The 17,436-nt window shown below is 42.2% G+C and overlaps 1 protein-coding gene across 5 annotated transcripts in view; it reads right to left on the bottom strand.

Moving 5' to 3' along the window:
- The window catches only part of FUBP3 (far upstream element binding protein 3), a 41,407-nt gene extending 24,263 nt beyond the window's left edge, over positions 1-17,144 (bottom strand). The window contains exons 1-3 of one of the 5 annotated variants that reach the window (XM_075185225.1): positions 16,948-17,144; positions 12,414-12,519; positions 4,455-4,496 (exon numbers count right to left, since the gene is read on the bottom strand). In XM_075185225.1, the coding sequence (XP_075041326.1) occupies positions 4,455-4,496; positions 12,414-12,519; positions 16,948-17,037 (238 nt within the window). In that variant the 5' untranslated portion in view covers positions 17,038-17,144. The remainder of the gene's footprint in view (positions 1-4,454; positions 4,497-12,413; positions 12,520-16,947) is intronic. The other 4 variants (XM_075185220.1, XM_075185222.1, XM_075185221.1 and 1 more) reach the window with 4 other exon arrangements.
- Between the last annotated feature and the right edge of the window lie 292 nt (positions 17,145-17,436).

Raw genomic sequence — 17,436 nt, 5'->3', positions numbered from 1 at the left:
TGAGAATATAAAACACACACAAAAAAAATCTTTAAATCCTCCCCACTGGCCACCAAATTAAACATGATGTAAAGATTAGGCAGATTGGTGTATACATTAATACTGGCCAACAGAGGATCTCAAGACATATGTCTGGTCTCATAAACGCGGATCAATAGCCCAAATAACAGGCACGAATTTTGCTCTCTGTACATAAACGCGTCCGCTGGGAGTTTGTTTGGTTAGAGGGCTCCCGGTCATGCGGGAGTCCTATTTATAGTGTGGTCTACTTACAAAGTGATTTGCTGTGCAGGCAATGTCTGCTCTATTACAAAAGCCAACAGGTGTTGCAGTTCGCAGAGACTTAAGTTGGTGAGAACTGTCCAAGCACAGAGCGTTCATACCATCAGACACATCTGCCCAGCTACAAGAGCAGAGCGAGCCGGCTAGGGCATGTACGCCATGATGGAGAGTAGAAAAGACGCACACACACTGCTTTCTAGTCCTGTGCTGTGTAACAGACCTCAATACAGGACAGACTCAACCTACAGGTCACCAGCAGTCATATCAACTCTGTTACACTGCAAGGGACTGCACAGAAGACTAGCTGACCTCTTTACTAGGTAGCAGTCTGTAGTTGAACAGAAGCTGGAAGCAGCGCACTGAATGGAGAGCTGTCAGACAATAGGTAGCCAACAGTACTGTGCCCATTAGCTGGTAGCTGTCTCAGCATTATCTCTGCAGCAGAGGTGGCCTTGGGCATAGGCAGTCGCCTAGGATGGTGTCTTTTGGGGTTTTGAGCAGGCAAACGGGGAATTCAGGGGCTGCAGGGCTCCACCATTAGTAGGAAGTGGGCTACGGTCATTAATGGTCTGGGAAGACACAGAATAGGAAACAGCCGATATACCACCACTGTGCCATATGCTAGTGGTGTGTAAAGTCATTCCCTGTTCACTTCGGAGTGGCATTCATTCAGCGCTTCGTTGGTGAAGTGACCAATAAGGGGGGTTACAGCGTAGCCACTATGTCCAGGTCTATGGTCTTCAGAGGGAAAATGTTAAAGAGACAAGAATCACTTAGTGCAAAAGCCAATTGGTTCCTTATTAATATACTTTTAAAGAGCGGACATGTCATGTGCTGCTGACAGTGGTAGTAGAAGTGGGCACTGGAACGTGATTCAGATGGCGATATCACGGGATGCCCACAGTGACTTATTTGCACACGTACCCCTGTGGTTAAATGGAAGTTTCTGGTATAGAAGGGAAACATTTGTTGCCCCACGGCACAATCTATCTTAGATATTTAATGTAGTCTAGGTACCCATTTTTTAATACTATATGGGCAGTACATGGGTTAGCATTGCTTACTCACAGCACTGGGGACTGAACCCAAGAAGGGCAATTATCTGTGCCGAGTTTGTATATTGTCCCCTTATCAGGGTGGGTTTCTTCCGGACGCTCAGGTTTCCTCTCGTGGTCAAACAAACATCCTGGTAAGTTATCCGCTTTCAAACTAAACCGAAGTGTGTGCGTCAAAGTAGAGAAACTAGATTGGAAGCTTGACTGGGCTGTACAGAGCTCCATAATATGTCTACACTATATACAAATAACACTATGTAAAATGACCACCCAACATTCTAGTATTGGAGGGTGGAGAAGCCATGTCAAGTGGATGCAGTCATCTTGCGGACCAACCAACTTATCAATTAACTAAGAACTAGTGACGCCAATGTGTGCGTTAGCGATGTCCCTAGTAATTTGAAGGGATGTATCATCAGGAATATTGGTGCAGCTCACAAAATGTTTTATTCCACTATGGATCGGTGATGGGTCCACTTTAAATAATCCTAATGATCTCCTACTTCAAACCAATTCTTTAATATGAAAACTACAAAAATGCCACTCTGACAGATAATAAAGTGTGTGTGTGTGTGTAAGTGTGTGTGTAAGTGTGTGTGTGTATGGACAATTAACCATGCTTTTAACAGTGGACCAACACTGGTGTGTTTTGTTGGTGTCACATGAGAATATTTCAAACTTTTATATAGAGACAGCAGAATGAGTTTAATAAACATGCAATATCTATGTTGGATAGACTGTTTAAAATATATATTTTATTAGGTTGGTGTATTTTTAAGCAGACCTAACAGCAGTCCAAAAGAGCAAGTTGTAATACAAATATGTAGCAAATAATGTGAAGCGAACAGGCAGCAGACAGAAGTCACCTTTAACGTTCCTTTCCTAGACCCAATCAGTGATGTCATTTTATAACCAGTGACGCACAGCGAGGGCCAGCCCTTGTGAGCAGATATATGCACAATGTTTCAAACTCCAAGTTAGAGGCTTAATGACAGCACGAAATTCAAAAAAACGTTTTAAGTCTGGAACTAAGAAACTGGTCGTTTTATTCAATACCGCACTACAAACGAGCACAAAGTGCCATAACAATTCAATTAGATAATTAGCGGAAAGTCTTGGAAAACGCAAATGGAACGTGACCACTGCGTACAAAGTCCACGTGCTTGGCATGTGATCCGCTCACACGGTTTTGGTGGCGAATGCCAGATTCTGGCCAAAAGTGACTTGATGCTCAGAACGAGTAGTTGCACCGGTTTGTGTGCGATCAGGTTTAGTGATACAAGACAAAATGTGGGCATTACTGGCATGGCAATTATGTAAAATTACGGTTACCTCTGGAAAAATGCAAGAGCTGGGAATTGCATTTAGAAGTCCACTAAAACACAAGTTGATTCAATAGAAAAAGGCATGTTGGAATAGTCATACCGTTCCCATACTCTGAAAGCAGAGCAGAGATTGGATGTTTGACTGTCAAACGCTGGCCGCGCGCACATGTAGCCATTTAAAAAATCGCAACATGTCGTCCTTCTCCGAACACCTTACCGAAAATGCAGTTGGTCACTGGCCATAAAGGCTCCATAGAAGCAGCCATTCGGCTTTACTACTGTCCTATACAGCGACAGATACAGAAGTTTGATGGTTACGTAAAGACGTCCATATCATAACATGTGAGGCCATTTCCATCTATACAGCCGCGGTTAAACAAGTATACACACAAAAATTCTGCCAACTTCAATGTCCAGCCTTCAATCAACTTTTAATTTTTTTATTTTTTTTTTAAAATGAAAATCAACTTCTATTTGGTGTAATTTGTATAGGACATGTTAACTATAAAATCATAAAATTGTCATTTTTCCAGAAAGTTATGCTCCCCCAAACAACAATTTTTATTGAAATATCTCTTCAGGAACAATTCAATGAAAGATGTGTAGAAAATATAACTGTAAAGCTGGGTGTACACCTATCGAATCATGCAGATCACACGATAAACAACAGTCAGATATTGCAAGAGTGTGTACGCTTCCATCATGTTTTATCCTACCAAAACAAATGGCATCTGTTGATTTGGTTTTTATAAACTTCCTAAAAATCAACAACGATGATGGAACGATGTGGGACAAATGTGGAAGTGTGTACGCACTCACAACCAGCAGTGTAGGCAGATATCTGTAGAGTATCTAAATAGTCACCATCTTTTCAGCAGATGGTTATGACAGATGAAGATCACAGAGGTAAATTGTGTAGGTGCGTACACACGAATCGCATGCTTATAGGAACTTTCAGGTGGTTGTGAAATCGTTGCAGAAATCGCATCTGATGTAAGATTGCATAGGAGTGTACCCAGCTTAAATCTGCTATACTAGAGAAACTGAGCATATGAACAAAAGATTGCCTTAATTCTACTGGTTCAGTCCACACAAGGTTTATCAAAATGATCCAATTTGGGACAATCATTTCTTTTTTTTTTACATAAAGATTACTTTTCATTCCCTACAGTTATGCTGCTGAAGGAGAAAGCAGAGTTACCACATTTGTGGCAACAAGTTACTGCCAAATATTAAATTTATCTCAGGAAGCTGCCATCGGTAGAAACTACAGAGCAGACACATGGCTACCAGGTCAGACATGTTTCATAGTAACTGATAAAACTGCGGTCATCAGTTCTACGGAGATCTGAGACACTTCTAAAAAATATGTGGAGCAAAGTATATATTCCAGCGGAAACAGAAGAGATAGTTCTCCCTGTTGTTGGCCTGCCCTGCCAAGATCTTTTATGCGCTGTAGAAATAATGGGAAGATCTTAAATACGATTGCCTCATGTGAGCATATGGCCACCCACATCAGTGTAGTGATGTAACGTCACACTGGTTAGGAGATGTGACATTCAAAGCAGCGCTGGCCCTAGGATGCGACAGACCACTCTACAATATTGGATTTATTGCAATAGAGATCTCGGTCTGCGCGTAGACAGCGGCAAAACCCCTCATATCCACACGACTGGACAAAACCGCTACAATAATAGGAACTTCCCCACACCCCAAATATAAAATAAATGTCTGTGTGAACACAAACTTTGCACCAAATCAAAATAGGATCACACTAAAAGCACACACTCACCCCCGTCACATGCTGCATACAGGGGTAGATGTATCAAACTTCCTAAAAAAAAGAAAAAGTGGAGGCGTTACCCATAGCAACCAGATTATAGTTATCTTCTAGAATGTACTGGATAAATGACAACTAGAATGTGATTGGTTGCTATGGGCAACACCTCCACTTTTCCTTTTTAGGAGGGTTGATACACCTACCCCCATGTGCATTCAGAGAACCGGCATCTGCTCTCTGTGCCAGGAGTTTAACATGTGTTGCTCACAAGCAATTTTTAGTTACTGGGTTCTTGCCCTGATGTTTGGTTTTAAGAATCGTGTTGTGTTCGCAGTGTAGGCAGATCATGTCCAATGAGCGTACATTGCTATGGTTGTTACACTACTGCAGAAACCTCAACGCTTTGTCCCTTGCTGAACAAAAACACAAATACAGAGTAGTGGGCGCCTCTCACAGCTATTCTGTGAACGTCTCTACTGAAGGCTAAACAATGGTTCATAAAGCAACTTGTGGCTACAGGTAATAACCACTCACACACCTCCCTAAGTACATGTCATTTCATTTAAACACAATTTGATTTTGATTTAATGGTTCAATTAAAAAGGCACACAACCCCTATATTTTATTTCAGCTGTATAAACATAAAGAGATTAACCTACAATAATATTCATGCTACAATCCTTCACCTTCTTATTGCTAAGTTTACATGCAGACTTTAACATGCAGTTGAGAGTCATCGCTTACTTCTCTTTCCCATAATTCCCCAACACCAAAGCCCTCCTGTCAATGTTATGCACATGATTATCATCCCACAATACAACAGCCTGGGGGAAAGGTCTGCCAGCGTTAGGGTTTGGAATGGAACTATTGAGGCATGATGTAATGACAGGCACAGAACTGCTCACTGTACAGATATTATAAAGCATATGATCACCAATGTATTATGCACAATTTAGGAAATACATTTCCGGAAGTTGGAATGCAGTTGAGTGACACAAAGTGGACATATAAGGACAGGAAGTTCCAAATCAGGGATCTCAGCAAGACATGCAAAGGCTTGGAGCGGAGCAGAGTACCAGTTTTTGACTAAATAGGGCCACTAAACCTAAAGTAGAAGTTGCCTTATAAAACTAGAGCTACTAATAACATTGGTGGGTTGCAAGACAATGCAGACGAAGTGACTCCCCCACCCCAATATACCTAATTTATCCTAGAGTGTTAAGGCATCTTGCATCCTCCCCAGTGCTCCGCAGGGGTGTGTGTCATGGCTGATTGATGCATAAACCTTGGTTACCATACAGGAGCTCACTCACCTCTGGCATTCTATTAAGAGTTTATAGCAGCATACGCCAGAGCAAATAGAACGTCTGGCCCCATGTAGGTGAATCTGTGTTTGGTGCAGGCCCCAAGCACAGCACCTGCAGCTTCTGTAAGCTCTATGACAGGGTCGCTGGAGCGAAAAAAAGAGTCAGGATGCAGAAACGGGAAAGTGAGATATATTTTTGCATAGTTGATATATCGCAAATCATGTATTGTGCGGATAACCCCTTTAGGAGACGGCATCTGCACTGCAGTCAGTCTGATAACACAACGATAGCTGGTACTTACCTGCACAGGAAAAACAACTGCAATATCTAATAACTCAAGCTCTGTCAAAGTTTGGGACCATATATACATGTGAATGCTATTAGTAGCTCTTTGATGTAAAACAGGGACATAAAACACAGTACATGCTGTACCTCGCTGAAAAGTGCCACGCACACGTTTGCTATTGAGACATATCTCCATCCACCACATGCAAAAGACAAGAGGGGAGTGACAAATAATCAGTTTATAAGAAGGGGCAGGGTTGTGTTCCTTTGTAGCCATAGACGGTGCTGCCACATGCAGAAGGTTCAAGACAGGGGGCGCTACTTACGATCATTCACAGGTGCCAGTTTTTTACAATCCGGCTGTTCTGTCACACAGAGAAGAGTGGGGGGAAAGAAAAGAAGGAACACACAGGACTCTTATTCAAAGATGAATTAGTGAGACAAATGCGGAAAGCACTACATAAATCAGGTTAGGGGGTTTATGCTGGAAATATCACATTAAATCAGCGGAGCCAAAATCCCCGATAGGCAGGAAGCTTTCCCGGACTTTACAGAGTAAAACAAACTCTCCCGCTGGGTGAATTGCACATTGGGTAAAGTGAATAGATATCCAGGAGGTTGCAGCATTCTAATACAAGAGAAACCAGCAAAAAGCTACCAGTGCCATTACTGCGGCACCGTGAATGGGTACGCTGCACCCTCTATCGGTCCAGGACACAAGACTGCAGCGTCTAATGTGCGCAAATCTCCGCTCCTGCTGCCGACTGACAGGTCATGCTCTGTTATATGGTACATTATGCAATGAGCGTAATGAAATAGTATTCTTGGCTCATCTCCAATAGCTGAACAGGGCCTACCGAGTACCTACATGGACTACAAAACAACCCAGGGCATGGAGACAAATAGGAAGTAGTGCCAGAGAACACAGAACATTATCTCGGATTTTTTCCAGTTCTTTCTGTAACCACAAAGGAAGCAGCTAAAATACTGCAGAGCGTTGTGAAGGACCTTATGTCGTGCCAAGGCCTCGTTTGAAAGATAGTGAGATTTGCAGAGCAATCAGTTTGCTCCTGATAAAGCGTCTTATTTATATTACAAGGAGTACCAGCTGTTCAGTAGACGTACGCAGCAGCCAATCTCGGGCCTCTAGCTGTACAAGACTTTCACAGTGCCACACGGCTGTGTAAACCCACAACTGCAGGAAAATATAAAAGGATCGAATGACACAGCAGATGTTATTTATACACACTGCAAGCGGCAGCGAAGGGCTAAGAGGTGAGTAAACAAAAGCGCAGGCAAACAGTAGGACGGGAAACATTTCACTAAACTCACTATGCACCGGGCCTAGCAAACCTGTGGCTTTGCAGCTGTTCAACTACACACTTTGCCTGCCAGGCCATGTGACATTAGCGAGGCATGAGGTTCATAGCGCTTCATGCCTCACTGAAGTCACTCTCCAGCCTAGACACGCCTCTAAATAATCAGACTAAAAAGTATACAGCACCATTAGCTCAATCATATAAACAAATAGTCCAATACACAACATTTATCCTTGTAGAGTACATGCAGCCCTGACATTTGTGGCCCGTTTCGCTTCACAGCTGTCAATTCAGATGATAAATGTTCTAAGAGCTTATACTTCAAGCGGTTCCACATTCTAAACGGAACAGAGAAGATGCTGCTAAAATGCTGCAGACTTGGGGAATATCCCGTTTGCACTTTACGAGATCACAGACATGGTGCTGGCGGAAAACGGCTAAAGATTGGGCTGACGCCACGTTCCTACCAGTGGCCCCTGGTTACGTGTACAGCTCACGTTTTACCGTACGGATCAGAAGACTGCAGCATTAGAGCAGAAATGGCTTTGTCTGTGGTCCTACCATACAAATTGCAAAACAAACTGGAACAATTGTCTGAATAAAGACTAAGTTAGAAAGGGAATGCCGTTTCTTTTATTGCAGCCAAAAGTACGGAAAAACGTAGCTCACGGTCTAAACGCCAATTTCAGTATAAAATAAATCAAAATGATTCTATGAGATGATGCGCAAAACAAGATGTTTAAAGACAACCTGTCACCACAGGGTTGGAAATTGGTTAACTAAATAGTAATAGAAGTTAAAAGGAGAATTAAAAAAATATATATATTACAACAAGATAAAATAATTTCCCTCTGTTTACCCAGCAGAGCCACGGACATGTCAATCACTCTACTGGGCAGATCTCAGTCTCTCCACTGTTGCCCGTATGTCAGCTGACATGCAGAGCACCAATGGCGGAGCGACACTGCTGCCCGTATGTCAGCTGACATGCAGAGCACCAATGGCGGAGAGACACTGCTGCCCGTATGTCAGCTGACATGCAGAGCACCAATGGCGGAGCGGCACTGCTGCCCGTATGTCAGCTGACATGCAGAGCACCAATGGCGGAGCGACAGAGGTTTGCCCAGTTTTTTTCTTTTAAATTATCGTTTTTAGTTAGTACATTCTTCACAGATCCTCTTTCATAAATTGAATAAAATGCCATTCGAGAACAATTTTACGTTTAGGGATCTTCTTTCCCAAAACAGAGAAAAATATCCCAGAATTAATTGCTATCTGCGGTTATGTTCCTTAGCACAATAAATGTTCTTAGAATATGAGGTGCATCTGCTGTTTTAAATTACAATTCAGGTAATCCTGTGTAACTCGCCTACTATAGTTAAGAAGCATGGCTGCCGTGGTTTATCAGCTGCCGAGCCAGAACTTCCATATAGCAGCAAATGTACATAAACTGCAAGCAAACCTGGATAAAAGTGCACCGGTCTCCACCATATAGTGATGGCAGCCATCTTGCAGGTTGAAACTAATAGCCAGGCCATCAATTCACTAGGAACTAGCAACATTACAGAGGCAAGAGGCACAAATTTATTTTTCAACTTCAAAACGGAAAAACAAGACTCTCACACACACCGGCCGTCGGACGTGAAGTGCGGTCATTTCAGGTACTTCTAGAATGCAGTTATAAAAACTATAGAATTTCCAACCGCACATGGAGCAACAGAACGCACCAGGTGTGTCCTATTTCAGCTTTTTCCCAAAAAAAAAAGCATCTGGGACGGAGCTGTGAAAACTAGACGGTGGCATCCTATTGGCTGTAAGTAATTTAGATATACTGACTAAGCCACCAATCCCACTTTGACCTCTGAGTGGAAGCAGTAGGGACATGGAAAGCAGGACATATATTGACCACAACTTTACTCGCAGCTGCCAATGCCAAGCTCACGATACTCAATTATACCCAATAATGTTAAAACCATACCTACCAATCAGGAACAGCACCCTATAAACCAGTTAAAATTGTCAGAGGGTGGTAAACAAAGCTAGCTTGGGGTGCGTCACATGAGCATTACATAATTGGGGGCAATTTAGTAAAATGGTGCAAACCTAATATTCGCTTTTTATAGTGAACTTTCCCAAAGTAGAGGTTACAGAGCCTGAAGCTTTATTAGTTCTGTGTTTGAACATCTTAACAGTCTGACCCATATATGCTGATCACCCGGCCTGTCTTCATATTGGTAGAATTACATTCAGCACATACTGGAAAGCAAAATAAATGTAGTGCATGAACATAATAAAAATGCATTAATTTACCCCTCACCTAGATCGGCTGTTTTACATAAAATATAAACCGAGAGACTTACTAAAGGAGGTCATGAAGGGCATCTATGAGGTGTAGAATTCTGGTAAAAAATGAAGGCATGTGCAACAATATAATGAAGTAATGAATACTAAAAAGGAAGAGATTCAACTGAATATCAGCGCAACATATAGGGGGAGCCTAGCCTGTATGATAATTTAGCTTGTACAGTTTGAGAACAAAGGCTTTATCGTCAGAGGTGGACTTAGCTTTGTAATCAACCTGCCGCTTACAAAATGGAGGCATCCATTTCGCAAGATTTTATTCATGAGTGTCTATCAATTCACTAAGGAGTAGCAGCACCAGGAACAGTGGAGGCAGCCATCTTCTATAGGCTGCATTCCCATGATTATTGGTCTAGCTATCAATTCACTGACAACCAGCGACATCGCTGAGGCGAGTTTGACATGGCCATATTGTGGCCTGAACCAATATTGATAAGAACGTACCCCGTTAATTTACTAAGAACCAGACACATCACTGTGGCAATGTGTTCCTAGCGAATAGGCTGCTTTCTTATGCAAACCGGTTCCTCTACAAAATGGCTGCCTCCAAATTGTGTAAACGAAGGTTCATTTTTTAACAAGCTCTAACTTTCCGGCTATATCCACATAGCATTCGAAGGAGCCTTGAATACCGCAACAATCAGCGCTGAAAACCTATGGTACAGAAGAAATGCGATAGCATTTCTCATTAAGTATTGGAGCCCGCAATTAAATAGTAAAATAAAAAGTAAGCAAGTTTTTAATGCTTTTTTTACCTTTCTTTTTCAAAGTGTATATTGTAACTCCCTAAAAACGTGTTAAAAAGAAATTAAAACACAAGACATTTCCTTAAACAAAATCCTAATTGATAGTACTACTGTATTACGCCATAACAGATCAAAAGATGTATTTAAAAAACTAACAAAAACAAAACACCCAAACACAAATTAAGCATAAAAAGCTACAAAATGCTTAGACAGTGCAGTGAGTTAATAGATTAGTCACTGCACTTGTCCAATGCTGCATCGGGTGTTTTGGAGTCTGTGTGACAGTGACCTTTGAGCGGCACTCAGCGAGGCGGTATTCAAGGGCCAGTAACAGGCTACATTTAATGCTGTCCCTTCTCGTTCATAAAAGTGGCAGTCATCATGACTGATCCACTAAGACACCTGTGCTGAGTCAGGGATTGTCGGCTTGTAAGTGGCTTACAAGGAACGGTGCAGCATCGGTACAGACGGATGCGTTTTACAACCGATTCAATCATCATTTTTAGGTGGCCGTGGAATGGTGAAAACATTTGCATTAGCAAAGACAAACAGCTGCCAATAGTATAACTTGATATAAGTGGTATTACTGCATCTTCACACCTCATTATACAACAATCCGCATATGAGAACTTTAGGACACGATGTTTGGTGTCTGTTTTGGTCCGTAGCAAAATTTATATGTAGAATGTGTTTCACCATCATACTTTTTTTTTTGTTTTTGTAACTTTATTAAACAATAACTAACTTCTTCCTTATAAAGCATGCATTTTATGTCACAGGCATGTGAGAGCATGTAAACATGTATATACACCGGGTGTATTGTGACATATGATCTGTCTCATCTCTTTTGTACAGGAGATAAGTAATCACATCAACGTTATTTCTTGTAGTCAAAGATTTCTTTCCGAATGTGTCTCAGTTATCAGATGGTACACAGACCCCCACTCACCAGTTATATATTGGATGTGGGACCGCCGGGTCAATGGAAGTAGATATAAGTACCATGAGATAAAAGATTCAGGTTAATGGGACATTAAACCTACACTGACCCCCCCCCCCCCCAATCCTAAAAGGGTTAAACCCATTTTCTCAACACACTCCTCATGCACTCACAACCAACAATGTTTTGTGTATTAAACTAAACAAGAATAGGTGAATAAATCTCTGACAAGTACTTCTAAAACATAATTACACAAAGCCTTAAAACATTAAACTTTGGTATAAACTTATTTATACAAATTAGCTATGTTACTCTGTCCTTATGGATGCGTTTGCCTACAGTGAATCTACTCAACCACACAAAGCACCTTTCACTGAAAGGTTCTCTCTTAAGGTTCAGATGTTAAAAACTAGCAACAACAGATTAATTTATTTTTTGAGGGGGGGGGGGGGTGGTGAAACAATTTAAAGGGACCTCTAAACCCCAAATTTCAAGTGTTCAAATATGAACTGTGAAGGTTAATACATAGCTCAGTGTTCACCTGACAATACACTGCAGCTTTGTTAAAACGTAAAGTTAAACAGACCTCCCCCCTCTATTACAGACACATTGTTAGGTTTCTCTCCCAATCGTATTTGATAAGCTGAAAGTTTACACAGATAACAGTAACTCTGGCCCAGGTCTACCAATCGCACAGTGTATTTCTGTCGAGCAGGTCTACAAGTCTGTCACTCACACCTTGCAGGCTCAAAATAATGTAAGATAGAGAAGCACTTCCCACCCAACAAAGCAACATTCGAAAAGGGCTGAAAGACAGCATGACGGACATATTTAGTTAAGAATAACCACAAAGAGCTAATGAAACTACGATTTGCAGCTCGTACTTGAAATAATGAGACATTGCAAAGGAAAATACAAATTAAATATGAACACATTGAAACCAACAACTGCATAAAAGCCAGATTAAACTATGGAGCAGGCACAGAAGAATAAAGAAAGTGGGACACATTTACCTCCATCATCAAGCGGTCTTTTTTGGACTCCATATCCATACACTGTGGGGTCAACGAGAGATCCGGAATTATTCAAGTGTGGGATTCCATCAATTTTAGCAGCTATCTGTAAAAGAGTAAACGGAAAATAGCGTTGGCTTGACGGTTGCCAATTTGCAGCGATCTGGAAATAAAAATGGAAAGATTCATATCTTTGGTTTAAGCCAAGTGCCTAAAGCAGTGTTGGCTAACCTGTGACACTCCAGTTGTTGTGAAACTACAAGTCCCAGCATGCTTTGCAAATATATAGTAGCTTGTTGGTGGAAGGGTATGCTGAGACTTGTAGTTTCACAACTCCTGGAGTGCCACAGGTTAGCCAACACTGGTCTAAAGGAAACTCTTTTTCTTAACAACGGTCAATGGCCACATGCTTGACATGGAGGTCCAATAGGGCACTGTCCCAGGTTAGCTCCTCCACTATATAGTGTATTTCAGGATTTAGCACCCTGTCTGTGGCTCGATTAACAGCTGTTAATTTCACAGGGAGAATTCTGATGGCAGAAGGGATATCATTTTGTCATGGTCTTTCCAATGGGAATCACAGCATCACAAAATCCAGACAGAGCTCACATTTCAATAAATGGAAGTACAAGTAGATGAAAGTCAATGTGACACCAGGGGATCTAAGCAACACTAGTCCGCTCTCCAAGTTAATCTTATTGTGTGACCTTCAAGCAAGATAATAGGTACTCGCTCATATCATAACAGGGAATAGAGAACCACGACAACAGACCGTTAGATCATTGGCCTGAGAAATAAAAAAAATTAAAATCATAGGAGATTGGTGTAAGTTGTAAAGTTCTAGGTACATTGTGCTAGAATTAAAATCGTGAAGTGATTCTAAGAATATAACGCCTACATTGTGTGCTCATATGGCCTGTTCCAGTATAGAAAACATCTCTACATGTACTATACAGTAAATTGTCCCACCTACTGTATTTTAAGGGCAGTGGTTTTCAAGAATCAATTAAATCTCCCCACAGAATGCACAGGCGACCTGAACATCTGCTTCAAGGTTAGAGATTATGGCTACCTATGCTAATATTCAGTTAAGCATCCTGTGTTCGTAGAGATCAATGAGCCCTAACAACAAAACTCACAACTACACCCATTCAAGACCTGATTTATGCTTTAGCCCAAGACGGACGATGTAACTGTGATGATGCCATTTGAAAGTCTGTTTGATATTGTACTAGGGCACAGTTGTAAGACTGGATACAATATACTGGAGGTAAACTAAGGAAGGGATAAGTACAGACACTTAAAAAGGTTGATATGCTGAAAGACATTCAAGACTAAATCCGAGTTTTGCAACTATGAACTAAATTGTGGAAATTCAAATCAGACAGTGATTGACAGCAGTATTACAAGTATATTTCTGCCCCAAGTACTTGCAAGGTGTAAACTGTCTGCTATAGCTGCACTTGACCTCATTTCTGTTGTTTTAAGCAATGGCTGAGATTGTGTATTTAATCTTTATAAAAACAAGTTTTACTTGCCTTCACTACTAACATTTAAGTTAGCGTTATGTCAATATTTTTTCCTTCCTATATTGTTTATTTAAAAAAAAAAGTACAAGTTATGTGTACTTATTATACAGTAAATGTTTTGCAATGGACAGCAAACATGCGGTCAAAATATTCTAGCAGCTCAGATCATAGTAAGACAGCAGCTGGTGAATGAGAAGGTAAGGAGAGAGAAAATTTGCTTTCACACAAAGATGGCGACTACTTAAGGGTTCACCTCCTCTAGTGTAAATCAGAAGGTTAACGCAAGATTTAACGATAGCATTCTCTATAGCTACACGAGTCCTTGAAACGTTTAGAGATCTCCACACTGAAGCTGGCCTCAACTTGTTTTTAATCACATTGGAACCATGTCACTATCAATGATCTATCATTCTGCTCCATAACAATTTGAATTAATTTTGACAAAGCTGATTGGAAAATCTGGTCAGCTAATGATAAAGAGGATGCAAGCAGTTTCCATGGCCAATAAGAAAAGATGGGGCCCTTGCAAGGTGGTCATTTATCACAACTATCAAATTACCAGTATGGCCAAATGATGTTGGGAATGGTCCAATAATTCAAAAATCTGACTGGTTGTGGATTAGACCAAACAACCAGATCGCATATCAGTTGCTAGATCAAATATGATCCAGAGCTGCTGTTGCTTTTCTATGAATCTTGTAAAGGTTTCGGCAACGAATGCAAGTTAACATCTAAAATATATACACACACATCTCAAGCAAAGGAAGAATGGTGTTGGTTAAGATAACAAAAGTGACATTTAGGGGCACTGAAATTAGAACAACCCCACATGACCTATCAGTTTCTGCTGAGATGGGAGAAACAAAGTGCTGGATTTAGCATGAGAAATGGGTTTATTCTACTCAAGTTCTACGATGGACTAACCACCCTTAAAATTGTAGGGTCCGCAAATCTAGCTGTTGCGTCCGCTCAAATAACGTGATCAAGTTTGCAACATAACAGCAAAAGTTTTTGGCAAAGGTCAAAGTGTACTGATGGCAAGCCACACATATAAAGGTCAATACTGCTTGACTCCTGAGTGTATAACTATAGAAAATGTAATGGTATTTTGCCATTTAGAAACATTATTGCCACTTGTTAAATTTCAATCATGTAAGTGCTCTAAGGATGACGACACGGAAGACAACGAAAGGTTCCAAAAGAATAGTAGCTATAGAAATATATATTAAAAGCACCTATCATACAAAACAGGGCTGTGACTTTGGTGATCCATATGTACTCTCCAATTTATTTTGGTGGGCCCAAACCCAAATAGTTTTACAGGATCCTTTAGTGTGTAGACAAGTGGTTCCCAAACTGTGTGCCACGGCGATCTCACAGGGGTGCCTCGGCCAGAGCCAGTGGTAAGCAAGGTGGGGGACTACTTGGTAATTATTTTGGCATAGGGGTGCCTTGAATAAATTATTGAGACCCTAGGGGTGCCTCAGACTGAGGAAGTTTGGGATCCACTGGTGTAGACTGTTATCATGTGTTGGTTTGTAAATTTAAATTAATTTGCATGTATGTCAAACGCTATATTTTCCCTTACTGTACTGTGCTATGAAAGACAACTTATTTGATGTTTTCAAGGCCACAAGTATGACCCTCAAGCCTGTAAATGACCGTTCCAAAAAATGTAAATAAAAAATTGACACCAATATAACAATAACTGTAAGTGTGCAAAACATGTAAATGTTTAAGCACACAATCCCAAAGTATACCACTAGGATACATGCCCACCACATGTACTGCTTAACGGTCAACCATCATACCCCAACTATTTTCACTCTAGGCCAGACACGGGCTGATTTGTTAGCAAACTGCATTACAGAACAGTTAGAATAAAGAAGGCAGAGTCCGCTAAGAGAAAAGGCGAGAAGACATTTACTTTGCTTTATTTGTTAACAAGCAACAAGATTCGCCAATATAACAGTCAAAAGAAAATGTATATGAAATAGTTAAAACATGCAAAGTATGGAAGAAGCAGCAATACACCCCAAATAGAGTGGTAAACAGGGAAGGAGTAAGAGGATGTTAGTCTTTAGAAGTAACTGAGAACCAGCTGTTGAAGAACAACAAGTCCCAGCGTGCATTGCCAGCCTCTGATGGGGGGGGGGGGGGGGGGGGGAAGGCATGATGGTTCTTGTAGTTCCACAACAGAGGCAGAAACCCTAACTGCCTAAAGCTGGGTACACACTACACGGTTTTCGTCCAATAATCGACTCAATCAGCCGACATACACGACCGCTCGTTCAAAAGTCGGGTCAGTGTGTGTAGTGACACGATGGTCGAAAGTCTGCCCAAATGGATGATTGTCGCCTCATTTGGTTGGTCGTACCGTTTAATATTTTCGGTCAAATCTTGTTTACGTTGTGTAGTGTGTATAAACTTCCGACCGATGAGTATAAAATTACAGTCATCGCTCACGACAACATGGCTAAACCTCCGCTCTTCCCTTTATCGTCCTAAACAAGGCTAGTGTGTATGCAGTCCATGGACCGAGCGATCGCAACATCGATCGCATGTAAAATCGATCGGCATAAAAAGTTGGTGGAAAATTCTGTAGTGTGTACCCAGCTTTAGAACAACCACACGGGGGTATAAACAGATCAGTCCACTAAACAAAAAAAAACAAAAAAAGTTGTGTAAGTGAAGTGCAAGGAGTGGGGGGGAAGCTGCAGAACTCTTGCTGGAGCCCAGTGGCGGGGAAAGGGTTACTAGAGGAGCAGATGGAGAGTGTCAGCTCTGCGGGCCAGGCAGTAGCTGCCGTGATGTGGGGGGATGGGACAGTTGGGTTGGGCCCAGGATGAGGCCTCAGGCCTGACTCTCCCTAGAGCACAGACGTGTGTGGTGGTGGTGGTGGTGGAAGGTGTCTATAGGCCGCCACCCCAATCCATCCCCTCTGCTATGACCCTCTCCCCCCCAGCCCGAGCTGCGGCCTCTCCCGGACTACCCGCCGGCCTCACCTGCCGGACCCGGTGGTGCAGCGCGTCGGCGAATCCGTCAGGCTTGATCCCCACGGGGACCGCGCTCTGTCCCTGCACCATCTCCGCCATGTCACCCACCGCCCACAGGAGGAGGAGGAGGCCGCCGCTTCACCGACCTCACTCACTGCGCCCGGGACCCAGAAACGGAAACTCGGTGTCGACCAGACGGGCGAACTACTTCCGCCGGAAACCAGGGGCAACCCACGCGACGGCGCACGGCGGGCGAGATAGGGCGATCTCACGATGACGTCGGCGCGAACCCAAAGCGAGGCTACTGCTGGCTGGCTGACTGACTGGCCGGAAGTACCCGGCAGAGACATGTGAGTGTCATACTCTAGCTCTGATGTGGGACATTTATTAACTTGTCAGATAGGGGTTCTCCTCCTCCCCCCGTTTTTAGAAGAAAATTGCCAGCTGGGCACCATTCAGCAGACTTTTCCTCACAGCCATAATATTTTCATGCAAGAC

Source organism: Mixophyes fleayi, chromosome 9 (genome assembly GCF_038048845.1).
Source record: "Mixophyes fleayi isolate aMixFle1 chromosome 9, aMixFle1.hap1, whole genome shotgun sequence".
Lineage (NCBI taxonomy): Eukaryota > Metazoa > Chordata > Amphibia > Anura > Limnodynastidae > Mixophyes > Mixophyes fleayi.
The sequence above is the reverse complement of the archived record's forward strand: the minus strand, read 5'-3'. Positions and strand labels throughout refer to the sequence as shown.